This window comes from Plecotus auritus (assembly GCF_963455305.1).
Source record: "Plecotus auritus genome assembly, chromosome: 7".
In the NCBI taxonomy this organism is placed as follows: domain Eukaryota; kingdom Metazoa; phylum Chordata; class Mammalia; order Chiroptera; family Vespertilionidae; genus Plecotus; species Plecotus auritus.
Window position 1 is genome coordinate 129875701 of NC_137774.1, and position 13316 is coordinate 129889016.

General features: G+C 37.9%; 1 protein-coding gene across 2 annotated transcripts in view; it reads left to right on the plus strand.

The window, feature by feature from the left end:
• The window catches only part of EDIL3 (EGF like repeats and discoidin domains 3), a 397106-nt gene that overhangs the window by 242028 nt on the left and 141762 nt on the right, over positions 1 to 13316 (plus strand). For both annotated transcript variants that reach the window (XM_080682026.1, XM_080682025.1), the window contains one exon: positions 9060 to 9241. In XM_080682026.1, the coding sequence (XP_080538152.1) occupies positions 9060 to 9241 (182 nt within the window). The remainder of the gene's footprint in view (positions 1 to 9059; positions 9242 to 13316) is intronic.

Consider the following 13316-nt stretch of genomic DNA (forward strand, 5'->3'; position numbering starts at 1 on the left):
AATGTCTTTTCTATAAATTGATAAATCATCCTTTGTTTTAGTAGCTTTACATTTGTTTTGTTTTAAAATTCTGCATTGAATCATCCCTTTCAGAACTACCAAAGGCATTGCAAATACTATGTACAAAGCCTTAGTGATACTTTCTTCTTTAGGAATGTAAGCGTGTTCTCACCAAGAATTCATCTTCTGTCTCAGCTCTATCCTGAAAATGCTGGCAAAATATATGTTTGTTTTGTGTGTGCGCGTGTGTGTGTGTGTTTGTTGTTTTTGTTGTTTTGAAAGAGAAAAAACTATGTAGCTGAGGTTTTCATTTAGAGGGCAGACTTTTAAAAATCATTTGCAGGAATTTTTAGTTCCCTTCCCCAACTTCAATACTTCTCTGACTATATGGGTAAACCTATTAATTTTCTATATAATAAACATTTCTCTCTATTTTTAGGAGTGAATGCATAATGTAGATGTCTCTAGAATTCAAATAAGTAAAGCATTTACTATGTATTTCCAGGTTCCATCTTGCTCTTCGTCCTTTTTTTTTTAACTGACTTTCCAAAATATTCTAGCCTTAAAGAGAGACCATTATGCCATACCTTGCCATCTGCAACAGCTTCCTGTTTAATTTCTTGAATTCCCTTTGACCTCTGGAACTCTGAGTCTTCATACTTGACCTGAGGTAACATCCAGTGTGAAGAAAAGCATAACTGCATTGTACAAAAAAAAAAAAATAGCTAGATAGGGATACTTGGATTTGGGACTGTGATTTATCTCTCAAATAAAATGAGTATTTGACGACATGCCTAATATTACTTAAAACAAAACATCAGAAGTGTTCCTTTGTGGTACTTATCCTGATATGCATTTACAAAACAAACAAACAAACAAAAAGCTTAAAAGGTGTGTCCTCTGCATAGAAGTGCTTGAATACTTACATTTGGTATTCAACTCATGTCTTGAAGCAACTGAATCCCACCTTTAGCATTTACCTTGGCATTATACCCCTTTTAGCTCTTTCAGATAGATCTTTTGTTGGAAGCCAGAATACATCTGCAGTTTTTGAATTGCAGGCTTTTGACTCCACAGACAACTGTTTCATCAAACCATGTTGTTATCTTTATACTTGGTGGGAGATGAATTGTGCAGACTAAGTGGAAGCCCGAGTACAACTCACTGAAATCTTGCCTGGCTGCAAAAGTGCACACAGCACTCGAATATCCCATATGCTGCTCTCTTTGGAAAGAATGAACCTTAAGTAATTAAAATGCACTCTTCTTTTGCCCTGTAGCAACACTGTGTACCGCAATAGGATGATAATTTCATTCGATTTTTTTTACTTTCATAAATTATCTCAGTAAGAATTTTAATTTTTGAATACTAGAGTCCATAGGCCCTACTGTTTAAATAACACCAAACACCAGCATTCTTCATCAATATGCTAAAAAATTAGCTTCGGGAAATATTATTGGGCAGTTTTCTATTATAATTTAGCTTATTCATGAGTTTTATTTTTTCCTGAATTCAAAACAATTAATTTAAAACTGATAATATATCATAATTGACTTGAGATAACACAGTGTGAAGAAAAAAGCATAACCACATTTTACAGGAAAATAGCTAGATGGCTGATAATTGAATTTGTAATTTTATTATTGCTGTTTTTTATATTTCCCCTGCCTCCAAGAGCTAATTCTTATATAGTTCAAGCATTCCAGCATACCAAGAAAGCATTTTGGATTTATATCCTCACGCAGTATGTTGAATCCTTAGAGTGATCATATCTACATCCAGAAGATTAATTCAGTTTCAACAAAGGAAGAGAAGTAATTCAAAAAAAGCAATGATTTATTTTAATTTAATTTACTTTAATCCACAACATTGAGAATAGACAAATGTGTAAGGCACTGAGTTAAGTGCTTTGTAAATATAAATAATGCAAAAGGCATGAAATAAGACAAGTTTATTATCTAAGAGAAAAATATGCCCAAATAGTTGTTTCTCATCATTTATCTTGGACACCTTTAAGCTTTACAATATGGAAAATAATAGAATACAGTTTCTAATCACGTGGGGAAAATTCTTTAGTGGCCACATATCACAGAATCGGTCTTGAAGGCTGTAAAGAAAATTAGCATTTATCTAGGCTAAGCAGTCCATCTGATGCAAACAAATAGCCTTTTCTCTAAGGTACACATGCATTTTTTGTGCAACCTAAATAAGCTTAACTAATTTTTGAAAACTGTTTTGATGATCTTGCGATTACTAGTTTTTCTAAGCAAGGTTACTATGGCCATATGTGAAGTTTATACACTCATATAAAGAAGTAGTCCCTAGGTGTGGAGAGAAACAAACACCACCAATGGAATTTTCACTCTAAGTCCTTTTAAGGTGATCACTTTCAGTGCCTTGACAGGGGGCTGACACCCAAGGGTGCTCCACAGGAATTTGTGAATGAGTGAGCCAGGGAAGGCTGTGTGCACATGTCCACCTTCACATTCTCACTGTGTGCAGGGAGCTCCTTCGCCATCTCGCCATCTCCCCATCTCCCACAGCCAGAGCAGTGCATCTAAGCTCTCTACCTGATATCAGCCTATCTTACCCTTCCTGTCTTCATTCCCTCCCTTGTCCTCTTTCTTCTGACACCTTTCCTCAACACCAGAACATAATAGCCTAAGACAGTGGTCGGCAAACTCATTAGTCAACAGAGCCAAATATCAACAGCACAACGATTGAAATTTCTTTTGAGAGCCAAATTTTTTAAACTTAAACTTCTTCTAACGTCACTTCTTCAAAATAGACTCGCCCAGGCTGTGGTATTTTGTGGAAGAGCCACACTCAAGGGGCCAAAGAGCCGCATGTGGCTCACGAGCCGCAGTTTGCAGACCACGGGCCTAAGAGAAATAGCAAATGTGTGAGGGCTTAGATGACACAACTCAGAAGAAAAAAAAATCGTCAGGACTTATTTTAACCCTTGGGCCACAGTGTGAGGAATAGTGGCCTTGTCCTTGCCCTCATCAATTTAGAGCCTGGTCTCAAGACAACTCTAAAATAAAGCAAACACCAGGAAGAAAGGGAAGGCTGCAATCCAAGTGGCACAGAGAGAAGTTTATGCTGGAATCAGCACTAATTTCTGCATATTGGAGATCATCAGTAATCTATTCGCCAGCGCTTGTGTTCAGCACAATTATGGTGATAAGCTAAGCACAGCAGAGGACTCCACTCCTGTAAGAAGAGGAGATGCTCAGAGAAAGAGAGGACTGGAGATGTTTAAAGGAGATTTGTTTCTTACATGGCTTTAATTTGAAACCCTTTCATTCTGAAGAGGTCTGGAGATTGAGATAGAGCAAATGAAAGCAGTAGCCTGTTACGGATTCAGCCGTGCATCTCCCTTATTTGAAAGGCTTAGTCAGCGCACTCAGGAACAAAATGGGAGACATCTTGAGGCACTGCTTACTTGTCAGCTACAAGATCAATAAAATGCAGATGCCATTCTTTGCCACACTCCAGAGGATGAGTTTGCAGAGTGAGGACTTCACTTTGAAGCTGTTTTATTCACAAGGATTTGGCAAAATTGGGGAAGTGCTCTGCGGTGGGCACGTGAGGCTTGGCCCCAGCTGGTCCAGCTGCTCTCCTTGCTCAGCCTGCCAGGTGACATCACACACTTGCGCAGTCTGTATGAACAGCTGAGCAGCAGGGTCTCAGGTCAGAAGGTATTTCCAGGCCGCTCAGATGACTCAGGCAATGCAGTTATTTTAACTGGTTATATAAATGATGCCTTAAAACCTCTGGTAATCAATGTTGATTGGAATCCTTAAATTAGGATTATTGTCAGATCTGACAGAAGAAAGCATAATACCAAAGATGCACAAACACAGATCTAATGATCAGAAATGTTGACTCCTTTATCCTCCTGCAATAGTTGGTGCTGATCAGATTGCCACTGGGCCCACTCTGGGGATAACAGTAGACAATTTCAGAAACACCTATTGGCTGAGTGGCAGCTATTTGAAAGAAGTAACCCACTCGACTGTCAGTTTGTTTGTTTTTCATTACAAAGACATGTCTTTCCTCTTCACTCAGCATATGGACAATTTCTAAAGGCATCTATATCTGTTTACTCTTGAGAAAGTAAACGAAATGATATTTTTAATTTATAAAATGAACTAGAGGCCCAGTGCACTAAATTTGTGCACTCGGCTGGCGGGCGGGGGTGGGGGGGGAGCTCAGCCCAGCCTGCGCCCTCGCAGTTCGGGAGCCCTCAGGGCATGGCCAGCCAATGGCTTAGACCCACTCCTATTGTGGAGGCTGGAGAGGCTCCAGGTGGGAGAGGCTCCCGCCACTACTGCTGCTCTCGCCAGCCATGGCCCGGCTTCTGGGTGAGTGGCACTCCCCCTGTGGGAGCACACTGACCACCAGGGGGCAGCTCCTGCACTGAATGTCTGCCCCCTGGTGGTCAGTGCATGTTATAGCAACCGGTTCCACCATTTGGTCAATTTGCATATTAGCCTTTTATTATATACTAGAGGCCTGGTGCACAAAATTTGTGCATGGGGGGGGGGTTGGGGTTTCCCTCAGCCCAGTCTGCACCCTCTCCAATCTGGGACCCCTTGGACATTCCTCTCACAATCCGGGACCACTGGCTCCTAACCACCTGCCTGCCTGCCTGCCTGATCGCCCCCAACTGCTCTCCCCTCACTGTCCTGATAGCCCCAATGGCCCTCCCCTGCCAACCTGATTGCCCCCTAACTACTTGCTCCCCTGCCAGCCTGATCGCTCCTAACTGCCTCTGCCTTGGCCCCCACCACCGTGGCTATGTCTGGAAGAAAGTTGGACATCTGGAAGATGTCCAGCCGACCCAGTCTAATTAGCATATTACCCTTTTATTAGTATAGAGGATTATACAAATAGAGTATTACAATGTTAGCTGAAACTTTTACTGTTTAATTACCTTTCATATTTATTTCATAATTAATTTCCTCTATAAGTACTTATTAGGTGTCTGCTAGGATCAAGGCTTGCTGTTAGGTACTATGAGGGATGTAATTCCTGACTACTAAGGGGCTCCCCATTTTATGGGGCAACATATGGACACACATGATACATATGGATGAGCTGTGGGGCAGGGAAGTTCTGGGTATGGTTTGAGCAAAGAAGCAGGTTTTCACTTTTCAGTTCTGTCCCTGCAGCCTGGTTGATGTGACTGTAGCCCACCAGGTTCAGCATGGCAATAGCAGGTAGGACAAAAACAGGTCATTCCAGAATCAGCTTGTGAAGAATTACTGAACTCTTTGCTTTATCAATTGATATGATTTTCTGTTTATGAAGCAGAGCATTTTGGCTTAAATTCCATACTCACCTTTTATGAGTTTAACTTCTCTCCTCACAAGCTTCCTCATTTATTATATAGTCATAATAACTTTTTTCCTTAAAATATCATTTTGATATGTGAGGAATTACATGTGCATACTCTTTTTAAACTTCAGAATGCTCATGTAATATTAAGTTCCCCATTATTTCATACCCTTCCCTCCTTTATTTGATAGTGGTACCAACTACAGCTCCATAATATCTTTCTTTTAAGCATCTTATTGTTCACTGCTTAAGGTCACTTAATCTTAAGTGTATGATCATTTGCATTCTGAATTGCAACTCCATTAGTTTTCATAACTGTTGACTTTAATAGGACATTGGGGAGGTGGATAGCATAGGCAAAAGGAAATTGGATTTTGAACCTTTTATTATGATGACATCCGTTTGATGTGGTCCAAATGATTGGTGAAGAAAAGCTGCTGTCCTGATAACTTTCCAGGGTGAAGTAATGAGACTTGGATTTGCTTATTAGTTTGCTGTTTGGAAAAAAAAAAGACCCCAATACCCAATACTGATATTCAGCCTTCCTGTGTACAAGACATGGTGAACATTTAAGGAAGTAACAGTGTAAACAGCCAGCTCCTCCTCCATTGGAGCTAATGGTCAGGGTCTCCTCAATGCTAAAGAGAAACATGCGTGAGACTTTACAGACCCCAAGCTCATTATTTTTTAACAGTGGATAGTTATCAAGGCAAAACACTTTTTTCCCTTTTATTTCCTCACAACTGGTGAATTAGGTGTTATCATAACCTCAGTTTTTAAAATGAGGAAAATTGAGGAGCACTAACCAGTAAGGAAATAAGCTGATGCCTCGCGGACCCATGCCTCATTCAAGACCCCCAACTCCTCCACCTCCACCCCACCTGCCATAGTCAGGTTTCTTCGTTTGGGTTTTACTGATTGGCAACATACAGGATATAAGTGAATGTTGTAAATACTTACTTTTTAAAAATCATGTGGAACTGAGAACTGAGTAAAGAAATATTCATAAATTTGACATAACAACAAGGCAGCTTATGTGAAACACTTTGTAAACTGTGAAGCCATATATATTTGTATTTTTTTGTTTGAATGAATGACTAGTGAGGACGCGGCAAAGATTTGGAGTCTTATGGCTTTTGGCTTATATGATAATGCAACAGTTCACAGCCAATAAGGGGCGGTTGGTTGGTCAAGAGTACTGATAAAGTAGGCATTAAATAGTGTGGTTTGAGGACTAATCACTTTTTAAATGGTTACAAATTCGGTGAAGGTGTCCAATTCAGTGTAGGGTGTTTAGAAGTACACGACTAAATGGTACAGAGTTCTTTCTAAGGCTGTCATGCAGTCTAATTAATCAAAGCTGGCTCCCTAGGTCAGCCATTCTACTGACTGGCCTGCAATAAATGGCTTTCCTGCCTGCAGCATTTTTCCACCCAAACATTGCACAAATCAAGGACAAGGATACTTGAGTTGCCTTTCATGGCAATATTCCTAAAAAGTCAGCTTCCTGAAGTTGTTTAAAATCAAAGTGTCATCATGAACGTCTCAGTACTTTCATGAAGTCTGTAAAAATCTTACAACATGGAAACTAAAGCAAGAATCCAAAGGCATTTGAGTTTTCTACATTAATTATTTTGGAAAGTGGAAATCAGATAATCTGTAACTCCTAATACTGCAATTCTGAAAATGAATGGCTTCTTGATTTAATGACTTCAAAATGATATAGTACACCTTTATGAAGTGCTAAACAGCTCTAATTACACGTTTTATAAAAGATCTTAGTATCTAAATTTAACTTATCGAGTGAATGATTTATTAATCATTAGTCACAGAGAGTCAATTTTTGGTGTATTAATGTCATTTTACAAATAAAGTCTGATTAAGATGGTTACTTATCCACATACTTTTGTCCTTCTTATAAACAGTGTTTAAAGGTTTTAAAGCAATGGGAGAAATGTTAGTGATGTGCTTAGAGCTACTTATTCTCTGCTCATGAGATAGAAAAAAAGAGATGTTTCTGCTTAATGAAAAATGGTTCCCAGTGGGAAACATCTTTGTAAATTTTAAAAATATGATAATCCAGCTGAAGATTTCCTTTTTTCATATTTTTAACCTCAAAGTGATGTATACATTTAATAACAGGCAAATGCTGGACTTCAATAGTAATTAAGATATATAAAATATGCTTGGTGGCCATCACTGACCAAGTTGGCTTCTATAGAGTGGCACTTAATAATGGCAGTGTGGTCCTTTAATATTTTCAGAAATTCTGAAAAATTATTGTATATTTTATAATAAGGTTATTATATTTATTATACAAATCTAATTTGGCAAAAGTTGAGTATATTGTATGAAATGTTAATGAAATTAAGAAAACAAGATGTTACCTTTTATTATTTACTAGAGGCCCAATGCACAAAAATTCGTGCAAGAATAGGCCTTCCTTCCCCTGGCTGCTGGCACCAGCTTCCCACCAGCACCTGGGACCCAGGCTGCTTCCCTCCTCTGGCCGCCCGCAGGCACCTGGGACCCGGGCTGGCTTCCCTTGGGCCGCCCGCAGGCACCCAGGACCGGGGCTGGCTTCCCTCTAGCCCAGGCTACATCAGAAGGACGTCCAGGATGATGTCTGGAAGATGTCCGGTCTAATCAGCATATTACCCTTTTATTATTATAGATAATATTACTTAATGAATTTCCAAAACTGAATTTAAAATAAATGTATATTCTGATGAAATATTATAAAAGGCAAATATATGTAATATATTTGTAAGTTGTTTAAATATATATGTAAGTCTTAGATGGATTTAGCTCTAGTTCTGTTTTTAAAATTTAAACAAATTTGTTATCTGAGATCATACATTTGAGTATTTTATGCTTTAATCTTAGTATTTTAAATTTTTATTAAGAAATTCTCCTAAATTTATAAGTCACAAATTTAAAGAAAAATAAGAGAAGAGAGTTAAAATATACGTGCAGAATCCCAATATATAGTTGTGAATTTAGACATAAAAATTAGAAATATAAGTATTTTAATATTTGGATTTAGTGAGTGGTATACATATGGTTGTGTATAATGTCAGAGAATTTACCTGTTTACTTTATAAAAACAATGTGTCAACGTGTTTTCTATTATTTATAACATAGCACAAGTTATTATTATAATGTTTTTAAATGTTGACAGATTTACACATTGCTTATTTTTTTGTGAAATCATAACTGACACTAGTTATACAAATGTAAGTTAAAAAATTTATAGTAGTGCAAAATGCTAAGTCAGTGTGAAAATGATTCTGATACAAACTTAGAGGAAGGCTAGGAAAAAAACAATAGATCAACAGATATTTATTGAGAACTTATTTATGAGGCATGCCAGTCCCTAGGAGTATGAAATATGAGATAGGCCTTTTAAGGGAATTATTCTTTTATTGACATGATCACCAGCCAAAGGGTAATTGTACATAATGCAGTCATAACGCAGAAGGGAAATGTCCGTTCAGTTGCCATACTCAAAAAAATGAAGAAGAGAGTGTCCTGAGGAACAAGACATATTTCTTTCATGTAATGATTTGTAACATCTGTAAAGTGTGTGTGTCCTAAGTGGTGCCGTGGTACAATTCAAAATCATTTTTAAAATATCTCTTATCAAATCTAACTGCCGCATTTCAAATGTGGCTTATTTCTAATAACATTCACCTTTCTTTCTGATTTGTTTCCAGAATGCTCGGGCCCATTGGGAATTGAAGGTGGAATCATATCAAATCAGCAAATCACAGCTTCATCGACCCACCGAGCTCTTTTTGGACTCCAGAAGTGGTATCCCTACTATGCTCGCCTTAATAAGAAGGGGCTTATAAATGCCTGGACAGCAGCAGAAAATGACAGATGGTCATGGATTCAGGTAACAGATGAGATGGGATAAGGTTACTGCTAAAGAATGACCAGAGTCACTTCAGAGAGAACACAATGAGAGCCCAACGTGGCTTTTCTTCATGGTCACAGAGGAAAAGACAATTTACTTAAGAGTCCAAATTGGCTATCAACTCTGAAACTGTGAAAAACATGCATTCCATTGGTAAGAGGGTTAAAAATTTTAAATCTATGGGTTATGAATTTCACTATGTAAGGTACATATAAAAGAAAAGGTTTTTTTACAATAACTGAAGGTGTTTTAATACATACCTTCATTTATTATCATCAACCAGCTATTTTTCAAAACAGGAGAACACAATGAGCAACTGAGTTAGTAAGTGATTTTCCAAAGATGGAATAGATGGTAGCAATTCCAGTTCCTTATATTAAATTCAGTTAAATGCTTTTTGGCCACTTAGCTGAAGTGAGACAGTAAATTAGATATTAGGAGGACACAAAAGGTGCTCAAACCTGTTTTCTGTGAAAAGATTATTGCTCTGTTGGAGGGAGGGTGAGCACATTAATAATATCTAACAAGTCATTGATGAGTGCTAAATAGAAGGAAAATCCAGTACACAATGGAGTCAGAGAAAGAAGTAATTAATTATCATGAGAAGCATCTCAGGAAAGATAGATTTTGAGGTAGGCCTTAGAAAAATGCCTTTCAATAGAGCCTAGAAGCCAAGGGGGTAGCATGATCAGAGAGGTCAGGTGAGAATCTGGGGAACGTCACGAAGAAAATCATGCTTTTTGTATAGGCTGCTGGAGGAATGTGTTTACATTTAGTGTGTGAGTTTAGTGTGCCTTAGGGTTTTTACATACTAAAAGGTTTGGCCTTATTTCTTTGGAATAGGAAGCTATTACAGAATTATGATTTGTTTAGGTAGCTGATCTGTTTTATTTATTTACTACATATTTTGTGCCAAGGTAATTTTTAACATGGGACTCTTCGATGTGACATTATTAGGTGCAATGTATTGGGGCTGCTTTACATGCAGTTGATAGGAAGGAAAATTGATTTATGGCCAAATAGAGTATTTTAGGAATAGGGCCATAATCTCCTTCAGATGATTTATTTGTTCAGGTTTCTTGTGAATTTTTACATATCCTGTATATGTTTATTTCATTCATATGACTCTACGTGGTTATCTGATTTTTTTTTGTTTTATGAATTTATATTTGCATGCATTTGCAGAAATTGCTTCTTTTAAAAAAAAATATTTTTTATTGATTTTTTACAGAGAGGAAGGGAAAGGGATAGAGAGTTAGAAACATTGATGAGAGAGAAACATTGATCAGTTGCCTCCTGCACACCCCCTACTGGGGATGTGCCCACAACCAAGGTACATGCTCTTGACTGGAATCGAACCCCGGACCTTTCATTCCGCAGGTTTGATGCTCTATCCACTGAGCCAAACCGGTCAGGGCCAGAAATTGCTTCTTAAATTACACATTATTTTTCTAATCTATAGCCATATGTGCAGTGAGAATTCCAGATAAAGGAAATGGCACATCCATATAGTTTTGATCCCAGACTAATGAGTAGCCCATCATAGTTTAAAATAGACCCTCTCCCACCCCCCAAAAGTGCTTGCATTCTACTTGCTAAAAATTAATCCAGAGACCATTTTTATTTGACTATTATGAAATGCATTAGTGGAATTTAGTTCATGATAAAACTTTAGAAATTAAGATTTAGAACAGAAATTGCAGGACAATTGAGAGATGGGATCACCAGTTTGCATAAAGGTTTCTGTTCAGCAAATTATGCTTGTGAGCTTCAGTGACTGCCATGTTTTCGATAAACTATAAATAACAAACTTTTCCAGTGGTTTCTCTGAGAAACTCTGCATTAAAGTTTCTGACATTCTGATGTTCTGGTAATTCATTTTAGTTTGTTCCAGTTTGTTGCTTACTTAATGCTAATGCATCATTATGCCTTTCAAAGTATAAATGAACATTTTTTAAGCCCATGATAATAGGTAGATAAATATAACTTGGTCAACTTACATAGAATATTTAAATATTTCTTTTACTTTTAAGGGAAATTTATTATGATTACCATTATTATAATTATTTTGCTATTACTGTGCAGATGATAATGAGGTCTTAGAGAATAATAGTAAAAATAAATAAAAATGAAGATATCTTGCAGATAATGGGAGGAAAATTGAAAGTTCACTATTGTTATTAACTAGAGGCCCAGTGCACAAATTCATGCATGGGTGAGGTCCCTCTGCCTGGCTGGGGATCAGAGCCGATCAGGACTGGTCAGCTGTGGGGAGGACCACAGGAGGTTGGCTGTGGGAGCTCACTGACCACCAGGGGGCAGCTCCTGCATTGAGCTGATGCCCTTTGGTGGTCATCATAGTAGAACACTGCCCTTTGGTGCACAGCATAGCTACCTGCTGGTCGTTCAGTCATCCGGTTGCAACAGTTGCTTAGGCTTTTATATATATATATATATACACACACACAGAGAGAGAGAGAGAGAGAGAGAGAGAGATTTGTGATTGTGTTCAGAGTATATATTGTGTATTGTATTATTTAATAACTTACTTTCTAAGTTATTTTTTGAACATATAAAAGGTTATCCCTTAAAAATAATCATATTTAAGGGGCTCTGGGAAGACAGATCATGTACCAAATTTTCTGTGTTGAACATTATTTATTTTCTTGTCATTTAATTTTTAATCAGTCCTTCAAATGAAACATTTAAGCTCTTTGCTTAAACTCACTTAAAAGGAGCATAGTATTCCCTTAGTTTTTCAGGTGAATGACTCACATGCACTAATTAGTATTCAATTCCATTTTATTCCTTGTCTTGATGAATAAAAATTGAAATTACCATTTTAATTTTAACACACTCAAAAAGCAATCATTGATGGCACCATAATGTTCGTAGTTGGTTCTGGATGTAAAGGATTGGTCTAGTGAATAAAGTTAAACAGAAATATGTTATTATTTTCAAGTTTTTCTAATCTTTATTTCCCTAAATGATTTTTTTCAACTAATGAATTGCCACCTTAAACACTAACTGGTTCATTAGAATATCCATTTCTCTTTCTGACTGACATGTTAGAAATAGCAACTTTGCACAATTATGGGAATACTAGAGGCCTGGTGCACGAAACTTGTGCACTTGCGGAGGGGAATCCCTCAGCTTGGATTGTGAGAGGGTACATGCCAGGCCGAAGGACCCCACCGGTGCACGATCAGGGCCGGGGAGGGATGAGGGAGGTTGGCCAGCCAGGGAGGGACCACAGGAGGGCTCCAGGGCATGTCCAGCCCTTCTCACTCAGTCCTGATTGGCCGGACCCCAGCAGCAAGCTAACCTATCGGTTGGAGCATCTACCCCCTGGTGGTCAGTGCATGTCATAGTGAGCAGTTGAATTGCCTTAGCATATCATTAGCATATTATTCTTTGAGTGGTTTAATGGTCGACCGGACACTTAGCATATTAGGCTTTTATTATATAGGATGTCTTGGGTTAGTTCATATAAAAATGCAAAAACTTATTTAAACCTTCTGGGTACTTGGCTACCTGACTTAGGTGAGTCAGGATGACTGTTTATTTATTTTGAAAGATAATTATTTTCTGTTCTTTTTCTTTTTTATAGCTACATGTATTAAAATACTATATGTTTAAAATTTTCTGAGGTAATTGTGTTTTAATGTATTTCCAGTTTCATTTTTCATTAGTTCAACAAACATGTACTGAACAAATATCTCCACTGTGTTCTACTAGGCACTAGAGAAAAGACAGCACTTGCCTTCAAAATGCTCTCAATATAAGGTATAGAAAAGTAGTCCTGGCTGGTGTGGCTCTGATGGTTAGGTGTCATCTGTGCACGGAAAGGTTGCCAGTTTGACTCCAAGTCAGGGCACGTGCCAGGTTGCAGTCTTGATCTTTAGTGAGGGGGTGGGGGTGTGGTTTGCAGGAAGCAGTGGTTAGATGTTTCCCTCTCACATGGATGTTTCTCTCTCTCTTTCTCCCTCTCCTTCCTCTCTCTGAAAAATCAATAAAAATACATTTTTAAAAAGATATAGAAAAGCAAACGGGG